This window comes from Cetorhinus maximus, chromosome 25 (genome assembly GCF_964194155.1).
Source record: "Cetorhinus maximus chromosome 25, sCetMax3.hap1.1, whole genome shotgun sequence".
Classification (NCBI taxonomy): domain Eukaryota; kingdom Metazoa; phylum Chordata; class Chondrichthyes; order Lamniformes; family Cetorhinidae; genus Cetorhinus; species Cetorhinus maximus.
The window spans coordinates 43,227,785-43,243,574 of NC_135903.1; the positions used below are offsets into that span (position 1 = coordinate 43,227,785).

Here is a 15,790-nt window from a genome sequence, read left to right on the forward strand (position 1 = left end):
TTTAAATCTGTGCCCTCTCGTTCTTGATCCTTTTATGAACGGGAACAGTTTCTCCCTATCTACTCTGTCCAGCCCCTTCATGATTTTGAACATCTCTATCAAATCTCCTCTTAGCCTTCTTCTCTCCTAGGAGAACAGTTCCAACCTCTCAAACTCTCCTCTTAGCTGAAGTCTTTCATCCCTGGAACCATTCTTGTAAACCTCTTCTGCACTCTCTCCAATGTGTTCACATCTTTCCTATAATGTAGTGCCCAGAAATGTACACAATATTCCAGCCGAGTGTCTTACATAAATTCAGCATAACCTCCCTGCTCTTATACTTTATGCCCCTGTTAATAAAGTCCAGGATACTATATGCTTTGGAATTTCCAAAATGAAAGTGCTTGCACGGAGTTATATCTGGTGGCCAGGTATAGACAGTGATATAGAAAAATGGTTAAACACTGTCTCCAGTGCCAGCAACTTCAGAAGATGCCTGTAGCAGCCCCACTGCATCTGTGGGGATGGCCTGGTCGACATTGGGTGAGACTGCATATAGGTTATGCAGGTTCATTTCTAGGCACCATGTTTCTACTAATAATTGTTGCACATTCCAAATGGTTAGACACGTACAAAATTAGATTGCCAACATCAGGTGCAACTATAGAAAAGTTACACCAAAGTTTTTCTATATATGAATTGCCAGGAGTAACTGTTGCAGGTAATGGTACTACATTTACTAGTGCTGAATTTCAAAGATTCGTGACCCTAAATGGTATCAAACACGTAAAGACAGCACTGTATCATCTGTCGTCTAATGGATTAGCCGAGAGAGCAGTACAAACTTTTAAAGTTGGGATGAAAATATTATCGAGAGGATCAATGGAGACTAAACTTTCGCATTTCCTGTTTCACTATGGAACAGCCACCCACACTACTACAGGTTCAACATCTTCAGAATTACTTAACAAGTGCTCTCTTTGTACAAGATTAAGCCTGGTACTTCCTAATTTGGAGAGGAAGGTAGAGAACAGTCATGGGAATCAAAAAGTGATTCATGATTTGCATAGTCGGGAGCGAGAATTTACTGTTGGTGAAACAGTATTTGTACGAAACTTCGGTGGTGGATCGAGTTGGTTACCTGGTGTAATAGTTTCTGTGACCGGACCGTTGTCATACCATGTAGAAGTGGAGGGCCAGATCACCCGAAAACACGTGGATCATTTGAGAAGAAGGGAGATACCCCAACAAAATGATGTTCCACCTGTAACCATTGTAGAACCTGTGGTCCCTGTTGTGATCAATCAACCGAGGATAGACTTACCAGATGTTTCTATCGGCGTGGATAAGACAGAACTGCCTGCGCCTAAAGCAGTACCTAATGCTGCTGCAGTTCCAGGTAATGTGGATCCTGTAAGAGATTCTAAAGCTGTGGCGCTACAACGTTCCACCTGGATCAGGAAACCACCTGAGAGATTGAACTTATTATTTCCTAACCCATGTGTATATTCATAATGTCATGAATGTAGTTGTTCTTGTAAATACAAATAGTAAAAAAAATTAAAGGGGAAGGAATATAGCAACTGTATAGTGACTGTAGCTTTAAGACTTATTGTACTGGGTAGTATCATGTGACAGTGTGAACGAATCAGCCCGAAACACAGGGATCCTTAGGGCGGAGTTTTGTTTCTAGATGTGGATCTTGATGGAAGCATGTAACTGCTGCTGAAGCCCTGTAAATAAAGTTCACTGTTTCTTATGAGAAACCTGTCTGGAAAATCAAATCTATAGCAACCTCTCATGCTCTGGCACTCACTGGCTGTTCATCTGCACAATCTCGCACCAAAAAGTGGACTCATACCCTGATATGATTTGAGTCTCATCTTTTAGCTGCACTGCTCATGTTTCTGAATACAAATATTCATCTCTGCCACCAAGGAACACTCACATGTTTTTCTTATATATTAGACCCCGCAGAAATTAAACAGCTTTCTAGGGATGTCAATTTTTTCAGCTCATGTTAACAAGATGTTAACAAGCTATTAAGAAACCTCGAAGTACAGTTCCCTTGGGATCCTTGTCTTATCCACACATTACATTTCAGCTCCTCTCAGCTGCAGCTCAGGATTTTTTTAATCTAAAGGCCGGCGCCGCAAAAATCATTTATGTGCTGCAATAAAGGTTAGAGGGTATGACTTTAAAACAGAGACTGGATTAACATTGCACACCAAGGCCCAATTATCCCCTGCCCTTCAATCCTACTCCACCAAAACACGATCTAGGTCTTGACTTCTCAACGTTTTGGGAGATTGGTTAGTTAAATGTGGAATGATGAAGATAAGGTAAGCCCTGAGGATATAAATTTACTGCAAAGTAAATTAAAACAGATTAGTAGTTTTTCTTCTTTTTACTTTTCACTATGTTTTCACACTTATAGAATTCTCTGGTTGGCGAGCGGGGGTGGGGCCCGCTCACCGACATGTAAAATGACGTCGCAGTGACGTCGGGTGGGAGTCCCAACATCACCGCACGTCATTTAGATTTTCAGTTCGGCAGGCGCACAGCCGAACTGTCAAAGGCCTATTAAGGCCATTTAAAGAGTAATTAATTCAATTAGCTGAGCTGCCCGTCCAATCTTAAGGCTATCGGGCGGGCGAAGAGCCCAGGCGGCCTTCGCATTTTTCATGAAACCTCATCCACGGGCGGGATGAGGTTTCATGAAGTGTTTTACAATATAATTTTTTAGAAAAAATCATTGATATGCCCCAGCTCATGTGACGAGGGGACATGTTTAAAATTTTTTAATTTCTTTATTTAGATGTTTAAAACTTAAACAAATCTCCCTGAGGCACAAAGATCTCTGTGCTGTTTCGTGTGCATGCGCGAAACAGCTCAGGCCCGGACTCAGGGAATCCACCCCCCCCACCCGCACAGGGAGCGCTCAGCACTTCCGGGCAAGTGTCACGTTGGGCGGGCCTTAATTGGCCAACCCACATAAAACAGCGACGCATCCTCGATCAGGGGCGCTGATCAGGTTCGCGCCCGCCCTGCCCGCTCCCGCACAACCCCCCCAACGGGGGGAAAATTGTTCCCATAGAGTCATATAACCACAGAAGGAGGCCATTTGGCCCATTGAGTCCATGCCGTTTCTCTGTACAGCAATCCAGCCGGTCACACATAGAGACATAGTAAAATAGAAGCAGGAGTAGATCATTCAGCGCTTTGAGCCTGCTCCGCCATTCAATATGATCATGGCTGACCCTCTATCTCAACAAATACTCCCACTCTCTCTCCATACCCCTTGAGGCCTTTAGAGTCTAGAAATCTATCTATTTCCTTCCTAAATATATTCAGTGACTTAACACACTTCCCTACTCACCCCAATCCCTGCAAGTTTATTTCTGTCCAGTGCCCATCCAATTTCCTTTTGAAATGATTGATCGTCTCTGCTTCCATCACCCAGTGAATCCCAAGTCATCACCACTCATTGTGTAAAATAAGTTGTATAAATAGTTGTAGAAATAAATATGTCACATTTCCCCCCCCACCCCGCTCCCCCTATTTCTTGCCCAAAACTTCAAATTTGTGTCCTCTAGTATTTTATCATCAGCTAATGGGAAAAGCTTTTCTTATGTAAACTGGTCATAAGCTTGTACACCTTTATCAGATCTTCCTCCGATCACCCTTGCTCCAAGGAGAACAACCCCAACTTCCCCAACCCAACCTTGAAGCTAATATCCTTCATCCCTGGGAGCATTCTGGTAAACCTCCTCAGCACCCTCACCCTCCCAATGTCCTCACATCCTTCCAAAAGTGTGCTGGCAATTATTGGATGCAATACTCTAGAAACAGCAGTCCAAGCACTGACCCTTGGGGAACACCACCATCTACCATCTTCCAGTCTGAAAAACAATCATTCACCAGACTCGCCGGCCGGAATTTTCCGTAAATGAGACTAAGTGTGGGCGGTGGGCTGTTTCAGCAGCACCCACCCCGCTGTCCGGAATGGCGGGAATTCTGCAGATTCTGTGCTTGTAGTCTCATTAATTATGCAAAGGCGCATATCGGTCTGAATCACCTGATGGGTCAGGAGGTGATTCTCGCGGCCGCTATCAGCGGGCAGGGTCGAAGGTCAAGGCACCATATTTAAACACCAGTCCAACACACAACCTCACTCTCTTCAGCCCACCAGAGATGTCTAGCAGCCAGAAGAGAAAGGCTGAGAGCCTGAAGAAGGTGGCAACACCCCCCCCCCAACTTCACTCATCAGGCCCTTCAGGCCTTGATCAGAGGGGTGCAGACGCACAGGCACGCGCTCTATCCCAGGGATGGGTGCAGGAAGCACAGCAGCCTCACCTCTCTGGCCTGGGAAGCTGTCGCGGAGCAGGTCAGTGCAGCTGGCAACTGTGCCCAAAATGCCATCCAGTGCAGGAACAGGGTGAATGATCTTATCTGCTCCACCAGGGTAAGTCATCCTTCAGCTCCCTCCAACATCAAACTCTCATCATGGCATCATGCACTCAAACGGCTGCTCTCTGCAGGGGTCTCAAAACAACCATTAGCAGGGGACACATGTCAATGCTTATTCTCTCACAGAAACTTTCACATCACTACCATCCCACCTATCCTGCTGCTCATCCTCTGGCCCTTCTGGGGAGGGCTCACCACACACAGGGGACCCAACCTCTGCTCCATTCCTTCTCATCAGTTGCCTTTCTTTAATCTTCAGACAGACCAAGCTGGTGCACAACAGGCGTGAGAGAGCGCAGACCGGGGGAGGGACATCCTACATCATTGCCCTCAGTGAGTTTGAGGAATTTGCAGCAGAGCTGGATGGGGAGGACAGGGATCGCCCCTATGGCATTAACTGAGTATGGATCACAGCTCCGACATCCTGATCAAATCCCGACAATCACAGTGAGCCACATGCAGTCTTATCTAGCTCATGCTCATCAACTGAAACTCTATTTTCTATTTTCTAGGCAGATCAAGACCCCCCAAGACAGTCCACCACCAGTGTGAGTTCCCAAACCTCATCCGAAGAGGAAGCTCTGGAAGAACCGTCCCGGCACTCACACACACCCTCCACCAGCTCAGAGACACACATGTCGGTGGGGGTCAACTATAGATTAGGCTCGGGCTCACTTTCTGGGGAACACTTCACTGACACGTCCCCGCGGCACTCAGAGACAGGGACATCCCAGGTCTCCGGCACTCGGAGGGCTGCTGGAGACCAGCCACCCGCTCGTTCCGAGTCAGATGATGAGCCTTTGGAAGCGGCCACCAGCTCAATGCTGGAGATACAATGACAGGCGGCAGAACATCAGGCAGAGATTCGACAGTCACTCAGAGACTAGGGCGAACGATGGAGGAGTCCGTCCGTGTTCTGTCTGATGTTGTGGCTCCGACATGGGAGCACCTCGAGATCACCATGGGAAGACTGGCGATCACCATGAAGACCTTGGTCTAGCAGGTCTTGCCGGATTTGCGCTGGGCCCTGCACTCAATGGCCACACACCCTGGTGGGCACCATCAGGATGTAGGCAACATGGGGATGAGGCACCTTGACCCTCCTCCAGCTGCACCATCTCCTGCAGGAGTCAGGGTGGGGCCCTCGGGCACCCACAGGGAGGATGAGCGTCAGCCAGACACCCTGGGGGCCTCCTCTCAGGACACTCCAAGGCTGTGCAGCCGCTCTCATCCCCCTCTGCCTCTGACCCCACCCACTGCAGCTTCTCAGTCTGCCGAGGGCGCTTCTGCCCCTGAGCAGGTGACCCTTATCAGGCTGGGGCCCTCCAGGCCAGGGGCCACCAGAGGATGTCTGCCAAGGTATCAGGACGTAGCAGTCAGCAGCTGCCTCCACCTCTGCTGCAGATGTCGGGGCTGCACCCAGGCCTAGCGCTGGGTTAGGAGGTTAAGAAATTTTGAAGTCACAGTTTTGGGTCATGGGTGTGCTATCAGTGTAAAGAAATTGCACTTTTGTTAATACATTTGATGGTTATGTGAATATTCCTGTCATCTGAAGGTGTTGTGATTTTGTATTTTAGAATTTTTGAGGTTTAGCCTTCCTCTCACTCAGTGATAGTGTCCCACTGAGAGATTCACATTCCTGTGATGTCAACCTCAGTTGAACTAGTCTCCGCACCCCTTGTGTGATGTCAGGGAGATGTGTTTAAGTCTTTATTTGAAGTGTGTAATGTAAGCGTTTCTAACCCATCTTCCTCAGGAAACACCATTGAGTGAGGGCAGCTCATCAGCATCGATAATCTAGAGACATTTGTGTCTCCTCAGTGATAGCGGCTGAAGAAAAGAGATGCCTGGGAGGAGGAGATCCCTCGGCATGTCCACATCTCAGTCACAGCCGTGTTTGCATCATTAGATGGCAGCAAAGGCTTCAGGTCCTCTTTCGCATCAACCTTGTTCCTAAGTTGACACTCAGTTCCCAGAGTGATCTCACTCACAGGGCCCCACAAACCAAAGCAAAGATCATGGCCTGGAGATTCATGAGGCCAGAATGTGCAAGTGTGAATGTGGGACTCGTTCTCGCTGCAAGTGGGTGGACATCCCCTGAGATGAAAGAAGGTGGCGTTGAGGACTGGGAGAGATGTGGCCATATTCCCTCATTTAACTTTACTCTTCCTGGAACCTGTTAGCGATTAACACGTCACGGGCACGTCTCCCACATCTTCCTTCCTCCACAGCGTGATCGCGCTCATACTGACCCTCAACAGCCTCCTGAGGTTCCTGGGCCTCCGGATCTTCATCTTCCTATGAGCTCTCATCCTCCCCCAGCTCATCCTCTGGTGGGGTGGGGGGGGTCACCTCATTGCATTGCCAGATTGTGAAGGTGCAACACACTGTGATGATGCAGGAAACCCTGTCGGGAGTTTATTGGAGTAAAACCTCACCCACAACTGAGATTAAACAGACCACCTGTGTTTACTCGAATTGTCCTTCCACCCTTTCTTGAATAAGGGTGTCACATTTTCCACCCTCCAATCCCCTGGCACCTTTCCCATATCTAGGGAAGATTGGAAGATTACAGTCAGCCCTTTCGCTATCTCCACTCCCACTTCCTTTCTTGAACTAGTTAACTGCTGAAACCTGAGAAAAGTTAAATACATCATCTAGTTTCACACTTTCCATTTGTAGCAATGTGCTACATTTGTTAATTACCATGTCGCTGGGCTAGTAATCCAGAGACCCAGGGTAAGACTCTGGGGTCCCGGGTTCAAATCCTGCCACAGCAGGTGGTGGAATTTGAACTCAATAAAAATCTGGAATTAAAAGTCTGATGATGACCATGAAGCCATTGTCAATTGTTGTAAAAACCCATTTCGTTCACTAATGTCCTTTAGGGAAGGAAATCTGCCGTCCTTACCTGGTCTGGCCTACATGTGACTCCAGACCCACAGCAATGTGGTTGACTCTGGAATGCCCTCTGAAATGGCCGAGCAAGCCACTCGGTTGTAACAAACCACTACAAAGTCACAAAAAAGGAATGAAACCGGATGGACCACTCGGCATCAACCTAGGCACCAGAAACAGCAAAGGTAATCACAGCCCTGTCAACTCTGCCAAGTCCTCCTTACTAACATATGGGGGAGAGTCTGTCTCACATACTAGTCAAGCAACTGCCTGACATTGTCATCCTCATGGAATCATACCTTACAGATAATGTCCCAGACACCACCATCACCATCCCTGGGTGTGCCCTGTCCCACCTGCACAGTGGTATACAGTCAGGAAAGAGTTGCTCTGGAAGTCCTCAGTTTCGACTCCGGACCCCATGAAATCTCATGGCATCAGGTCAAACATGGGCAAGGAAACCTGCTGATTACCACGTACCGTCCTCCCTCAGCTGATGAATCAGTGCTCCTCCATGTTAAATACTACTTGGAGGAAGCACTGAGGGTGGCAAGGGCACAGAATGTACTCTCGTTGTGGGACATCAATGTCCATCACCAAGAGTGGCTCGGTAGCACCAATACTGACTGAGCTGGCCGAGTCCCAAAGGACATAGCTGCTAAACTGGATCTGCAACAGGTGGTGAGGGGACCAACAAGAGGGAAAAACATACCTGACCTCATCCTCACCAACCTGCCTGCCGCAGATGCATCTGTCCATGACAGTATTGGTAGGAGTGACCATGCATAGTCGTTGTGGAGACAAAGACCCACCTTCACATTAAGGGTAATGGCACTACCACCGTGTTAAATGGGATAGATTTCGAACAGATCTAGCAATTCAAGACTGGGCATCCATGAGGCACTGTGGGCCATCAGCAGCAGCAGAATTATACTTGAACAAAATTTGTAACCTCATGGCCCGGCATATCCACCGCTCAACCATTACCGTCAAGCCAGGGGGTCAACACTGGTTCAATGGAGAGTACAGGAGGGGATGCCAGGAGCAGCACCAAGCATATCTAAAAATGAGGTGTCAACATGGATTACTTGTGTGCCAAACAGCATAAGCAGCTGTTGTGTTCAACTTCAGCCAGGACACTGGCAGTATTGGCTTTAGTGCTCAGGGTTAAGTATGGAAACATTAGGCAGTGTTCATGCTCTAAGTCACCACCAGTGACTTGTATTGGAATATTCCTGCATGAGGGTGTCGGGTGAGAACAGAATGGGGTGAAGAGTGGCTGCTAGGGGTGGGCACCAAAGAGTGACTTGGTGCCACAGGTCCATGAACGGTCAGTGCCTTTGGCAGTGATAGGGAGGGCAAAGTAAAATGAACACATTACATGAACACACTCTCTGATTTACCCTGCCAGTGCTCAGGGGGTAAATTGAGTGGGATCTGTTTTCAAGGACAGGTTTTTGACCAATGGGACATTAACAAGGAACTTCCAGTTACCCTAGGAATATTTAGAAAACAAAGGTAAAATCAAACAAGTGAAAGACAGAGAAGGAATGCAATAGGTGGAGAATGAGGCAATGATTATGAAAACTGATCATTAATGTTTTGGTTGTGTGGACTCAAACAGCCAGGGAATTAATCACATCTCATTCCAAACAAGGTCTTGCATTCACACATCGGCATGTATTAGAATGCAGCATGTCAACGGTGTTTAATCTCCATCACCGACCCTGATCTGCCTTTGGTCACTTTACAGCAATAAATAACATGAAAATCAATTGAGGAAGGATGGGCTAAAGGATGTTGATAAATGGACAAAAGGATTGGCCTTATGCTGAGCTGAGCCCCAGAGACTAGACCCACTGAAATGGTATGAACGAGACAGACAGAAAAAGAAAGCAGGCGGGTGATGTGTAGAAGCGACAGTGATAAATGACCAGGGGATTTCATACAGACACCGTCCCTACTCCAATAAAACTGTGTCATATTCCTTGGTGCATTACAAGTAGTTTTAAACAGTTGCCATACATTGGGAAATGGGACATAACCATTTCTCCTGAGCTAAAAGCTATGTTGATATTAAGAGTTTAACCCTTAAGGTCTCTGTATAACCCTCAAGGTGGTGCTTGTGGAAATTTGCTGTGCACTAATTGGTTGCCACATTTTCTGCTTTACAACAACGTTAACTTCAAAAGTATTTAATCAGTGCACAGTATTTTGCAATGTCCTGAGGCTCTGTGAGTCATAGAAATTTTGGTTTCTTGTGCATCCCTGATTTTCATAAATCCACCATTGGTGGCCATGGCTGCAGCTACCTAGGCCCTAATCTCTGAAATTCTCTCCCTAAACCACACTGCCTCTCTATCTCTTTTCCCTCCTGTAAGACATTCCTTACAACCACCCCCTTTGAACAATATCTCTATCTGTGGCTGAGTGTCAAATATTGTCTGTAATGCGCCCGTGAAGTGCCTTGGGGATCCTTTGTTATGTTAAAGGCGCTATGTAAATACAAATTGTTGTTGTTGCATTCTTTCCTGACATTTTCTCTCTGTTATTTTAATAGAACTGCTAACCCACTGAAGGCATAAGAACATTAAACAAACACATTAAATAAGGTGAGGTGAGAGTGACTGCCCTTGACATCAAGGCTGCATTTTACAGAGTGTGGTATCAAGGAGCCCTAGCAAAACTGGAGTCAATGGGAATCAGGGGGAAAACTCTCCCCTGGTTGGAGTCATACCTAGCACAAAGGAAGATGGTTGTGGTTGCTGGAAGTCAGTCATCTCAGTTCCAGGACATCACCACAGAGTTCCTCAGGGTAGTGTCCTAGGCTCAACCATCTTCAGCTGCTTCATCAATGACCTTCCTTCCATCATAAGGTTAGAAGTGGGGATGTTCACTGATGATTGCATGATATTTAACACCATTCACTACTCCTCAGATAAGGAAGCAGTCCAATGACAACATGCAGCACCTGGACTGCAGCGGTTCAAGAAGGCAGCTCACCACCACCTTCTGAAGGGCAATTAGGGATGGGCAATAAATGCTGGCCCAGCCAGTGATCCCCATAGCCAGAGAACAAACGTAAAATAAATTTTCTTTTTGAAAAAAAAACAAAATACAACCCACGCAATATCTAACCCAGCCAAAACCCAGCCAAGTATTTTCTTATAACCCTGAATCCTCTTTATTGATCCTCCTGTTAAGTCAGGGAGCAGGAGTCAGGACCAGGCTGCCGGCTGGTTCTCCCATTCCCTTCATGTTTTGTTTTTGCTGATATGGGTCTGAAGAGCGACATTGAGATGCGGGATGTTTTGTAGAAATCAGTTCCTGAGACAGGGCTGTACAAACAGCAGCAGAGCCCAGGGGATGGGCAAGTTTTTTTTTTGTTGCAAACATTCATTTGCAATCCTGGTCAGCTTGGGGGCACTCCAGGGTCTGCTATATAAGGCGGACTGAGCGTCACTGGCACTCACAAGCCGCCTGCCTGCCTTGTGCACTTGCCCTGCCTTCTCTCCCGGATTCAGTCTCAGCTCTTCCACTTAGACCAGCAAGATTTCGTCCAGCAGGAGGACGGCCGAGCGGCCACACTCCAGGTTCAACATCAGCCGCAAGTCCCTGATCGCAGCGGCAGTCGGGGTGGCGATGCTGTTGACCCTGGTCATTGTGATCCCGGTCCTGGTGAGCTCGCTGGGCACGGCTGCCCACTATGAGATGCTGGGCACCTGCAGGATGGTGTGCGAGCCTTACCTGGCCAACCAGCCCAGTGCCAGCCCGGGGGCCGAAGCACTGACCGAGCACGGCCCGGCCCCGCCGCCCTCCACCCTGCTGCAGGGCCCCCAGGGGAAGCCGGGCCGTCCCGGGAAGCCGGGTGCCCCCGGGCCGCCCGGGGAGAGGGGGCCCCCGGGACCGATGGGGCCGGCGGGGGAGAAGGGGGACGCGGGCAGACCGGGGTTACCTGGCGGCCCCGGCCCCGGGACAGGTGCCATCAGCGCTGCCACCTACAGCACCGTGCCCAGGGTGGCATTTTACGCCGGCCTCAAGACCCCTCACGAAGGCTACGAGATCCTCAAGTTTGACGATGTGGTGACCAACCTGGGCAACCACTACGACGGCTCCAGCGGCAAGTTCACCTGCTCCATCCCTGGCACCTACTTCTTCACCTACCATGTCCTGATGCGGGGCGGAGATGGCACCAGCATGTGGGCAGACCTCTGCAAGAATGGCCAGGTAAGCTGGGCATGAGGGGAGGGGGCTGCCTGCCCACACCCAACCCCCCACACCCACCAACACCCCCCCCACACCCACACCTCCCCACACCCCCCAACACCCCCCCAACCCACACCCACACCCACCCCCCAACACCCCCCCCACACCCCCCAACACCCCCCCCAACCCACACCCACCCCCCCAACACCCCCCCAACCCACACCCACCCCCCCAACACCCCCCCAACCCACACCCACCCCCCCAACACCCCCGCCCCCACCCACACCCACCCCAACACCCACCCCAACACCCGAACCCCAGGCAATAGCTTCCAAAGCCATTCACCGCTACCCTACCCCCTATCAGTGCTCACTGAGCCTGGGCAGAGAGTTGTGGGCATTGCCAATAGAGAGAGTGGGTGAGGGAGAGAGGGGAGAGGAGGAAGAGAGGATGAGGACTGTTAGACAGGTGGAGGTGAGGGAGGGGGAGAGAGGGCTTGGCAGGGTTTGGATAGTTTGTTTTAAGGTAGCGGACCTCAATTCCCCCCCTCCCCACTCCCCACTCCCGCTTTGCCCTCTTCCCCCTCTCCCTTTCCCTATCTCCCTGTCTATTGTTCACTCTCCTTCTCCAGTGTCTGCCTTTACCCCACTGTCCCTCACTCCTGCCTGGTGAAGGGTTAACCTGCCCTGTTCTATATCACTGTGTGTTGGCAGAGTGCAGCCGGACCTCCTTAACCCTGTGTTACAACCTCAGCTCTGGTGAGTCCGACTCTCTCTCACACCGAGTCCAGGATCTGCCATGGGGCAGAAGCGGCGCCCGCTCCGGCTCCCTAACAAGCGGAGGGAAGCGGAGTGAAGCTGTTCTTGGGGTCAGAGGGACAGTGACTCCGGACAACAGCAACTCCGGCTGATTGAACTCTCGGCTGCTGCTCTAACCGGGGTTATCCGCCGCTATGTCGGTCTCCGGTTTTCCTGTATCTGCCTCTCCCCCTCACCCTCACTCTCCCCCTCACCCTCACTCTCACCCTCACCCTCACTCTCACTCTCACCCCCGCCCTCACTCTCACTCCCGCCTTCAGAGTTTCAGGAACCGTTCCTGAGGCTCCGTCTGTCTCTAATCTCCACCCAGGCTTCTCTGGACAGGGCAGGAGGAGTTGCTTTAGCTCTTCCTCTGTACCCCTCTCTCTCTCTCTCTCACTCTGTTTCCCTCTTTATCTCTGTGGATCTCTCCCTCTGCCACACTCTCTTTCTCATGATCTCACTTTTCCTTCTATCTACTCCCGGACTTGCCCTTCGGTTTGTGAAGCGCGATCGAACCTCCTGACGCTCTAGAAATGCATCTGCTTCTGTTTTTCCTTCCTTATCCCACGCGTCTTCTCTATTTTCCTCTTCCCCTCTCTGCCTCTCTCCATCACTCTCTTCATTGCTATCGACCACTCTCCCTTCCTTTCCATGTTTATGTCATCTTTTTATATCTCTTTTTGTCCTCTCCATTCCTGTTCCTCTTAATATTACATCGAAATCTCCCTCTTCCTCCTGCGGTCTCTATATTTCTCCATTTCCCCATTTCACTACTCTCTCTCTCTCTGTCTCACTCACTCTCTGCCCCTCACTGCCTCTCTTTCTAACTCTCTGTCCCCTCCCATCCTTTGTCTTTGTCTCGCTGCCTCTCTCCCCCTCACTCCAACTCTGTCTGTCTTTGTGTGTGTGTCTCCCACTCTCTCCGCCTCTCCCTGCTTGTGTCTCTCTGTCTCTCTCAGTCTAGACTCTCTCTGTCTCTCTGTCTGTCTGTCTCTCTCTCAGTCTCTCTCTGTCTCTCTGTCTGCCTGTCTCTCTCAGTCCCTTTTTCTGTCTCTCTCGCCGTCTCTATTTCTCTCCCTTCCTCTGTGTGTGTCACTTTCTACCATATTCTTTTCCATTTCTATCTGTTCCCCACATTCTTGCCCATTATCTGTCTCCCTCTTTCTGACTCGCCTCTGTCCTTTTTCTCTTCCCCTCTCACCCTCTCTCTCTGCCCATCCTTCTCTTAGTTTCACTCAACCTCTGGTTTTCCCTCTTTCTCACAACTCTCTGCCTCTCCATCCTCACTCTCTCTGTCCATATCTTGTCTCCTGACATTCACATTTGCTCATTTTCCTCCTTCCTTTTGCCATTCTCCCCCCTTCACTCTCTCCACTCCTCACTGTCTTCCCTCAGTCTCTCTCTCTCTCTCGCTTTCACTCTCACTGTGTCCTCTCCCTCTTTCCCTAGCTGTTGCGTTGGTTCTGTTTTTCCCTCTCTCCGTCTTGCATTCCCTCTCACCATCTTCACTCTCCCACCCCACTTTGCCCCACTGTTTTCCCCCAGTCACTCTCCCCCTCCCCCACCTCCCTGTCCCCCTCCCCCACCTCCCTGTCCCCCTCCCTCACCTCCCTGTCCCCCTCCCTCGCCTCCCTGTCCCTCCTGCTCTAATGGGCTGTCTCTTGCTCCCTAAGGTCCGCTCCAGTGCTATTGCCCAAGATGCTGATCAGAATTATGACTATGCCAGTAACAGTGTCATTCTGCACTTGGACGCAGGGGATGAGGTCTACGTCAAACTGGACGGTGGGAAGGCGCATGGAGGCAACAACAACAAGTACAGCACCTTCTCGGGATTTATAATTTACACGGACTGAGGGCAGCAGCCCTACATCAGGATCCACTCCGGCTCAAGGTGCCGCTTGGCTCGGATCAGTAGAGCCGCTGGGATGGGGCCAGCGGTCCCCAGACACTGGGAGAGGCTGGGGCCTCACCTCACTAACTCTTAGTCTGTTAAGAATATTTATCTGATCAATTGATTCCTTTTTGAGGCTTGGGTAGCCGGTGTTGCTGCGCCCGGCTGGTATTTTTTGGAGAGTTTCTTGCAGTGATGTTGGATTCGGATCATATTCTGATTATAACCCTTAAAGTGACAAAAATCCATCAGGACCCCGATTTTAAAGCAATTTGAATTAATATCACCATCAATACCTCTCCTGATAGACAGTCTCATCCGGGATAGACAAGGACTTTCACCCGGGATAGACAGAATCACACAATTTAACGGCACAGAAGGAGGCCATTCGGCCCTTCGCGTCTGCACCGGCTCTCCAAATGAGCACTATGACCTAGTGCCATTGCCCTGCCTTTTCCCTGTACCCCTGTAAGTTGCTTCTATTCAAATAATCATCTAATACCCTCTTGGATGCCTCAGAGTCTCAAGACATGGAGTCCCACCAGGGATAGACAGAGTCTCACCTGGGACAGGCAGGGAATGTCTCTCCGGATAGACAGAGAGCCAGCCAGGATTGACAGGGAGACTCTCTCTCTCCTGCCCATTTCTGTTGATGCATTTTGATGTAAACTGAAATAATCAGGTATTCCTGTTTTGAGGTCTAAAGATTGCGATCAGCTTTTTCCATCCATTGCACCTAATTTTAGAGTGAGAGTGAACGTAATCTATTCCCATTTGTCCAGAACTTCTTGAGGGGCTGCCCGGGAGGCAACACTCCATGGGGTATTCTGAATGATGGTTACAGAAATGCCTGTCATTTCCGCTAACTATGGAATCTCCTGTAACAGCTACATATCTACACTTTGCTATTTCCCACTCTAGGCTTCCCTTGCCCATTGGTGGCCTAGGCTGGACTGGGCTTCTGCAAGCTGTCCTCACTCCCAGCAGTCTCTCATACTGTGTGCCCGTTTGAGAGTGGCACACGCCCCAAAGGCTCCTGTGCTTCTTGCCCCTCCCTACTCTTCCTGGGTTCTCACTGCCTGTGGGGTGACCACTTTCTGGAATGTATAATCTAGGAAACTCTCATCCTCCCGGATGCTCCACAGTGACTCCAGTTGCCCCTCAAGCTCAGAAACCGCGAACTCGAGCTCAAGCAGCTGGGGACATTTCCTCCACTCGTGGTCTCCGGAGATACAGGAAGTGCCCTGAGGCTCCCACATAGTGATGAAATTGCAAGCAACAGGTCTCAGCTGCGCATTCATGATCTAAAAAGTTAGCCCAATTCTTCACACATTCGGCCACATCTTCATATTTTAGTCCAGTTACTTCAGAGATTAGCACAGTCTCTTCATACTTTAGTTTAGTTCCTCATATATTAACACATATTAGCCCATTTGTTCACAAATTAGATCAGTTCATTCGCATATGTGTCCACTTCCTCACACATTCGTCTAATTCTTTGGACTTTAGTCCTGTTCCTTCACACTTTACTTCAGTGTAACCACAT

General features: G+C 49.5%; 1 protein-coding gene across 1 annotated transcript; it reads left to right on the top strand.

The window, feature by feature from the left end:
• Window positions 1-10,853: 10,853 nt before the first annotated feature.
• Window positions 10,854-14,488, top strand: c1ql1l2 (complement component 1, q subcomponent-like 1-like 2). The gene is made up of 2 exons (XM_078529857.1): window positions 10,854-11,574; window positions 14,027-14,488. The coding sequence occupies exons 1-2, from the start codon at window positions 10,990-10,992 to the stop codon at window positions 14,204-14,206; spliced, it is 765 nt and encodes a 254-aa protein (XP_078385983.1). The 5' UTR covers window positions 10,854-10,989; the 3' UTR covers window positions 14,207-14,488.
• The last annotated feature ends 1,302 nt before the right edge of the window (window positions 14,489-15,790 follow it).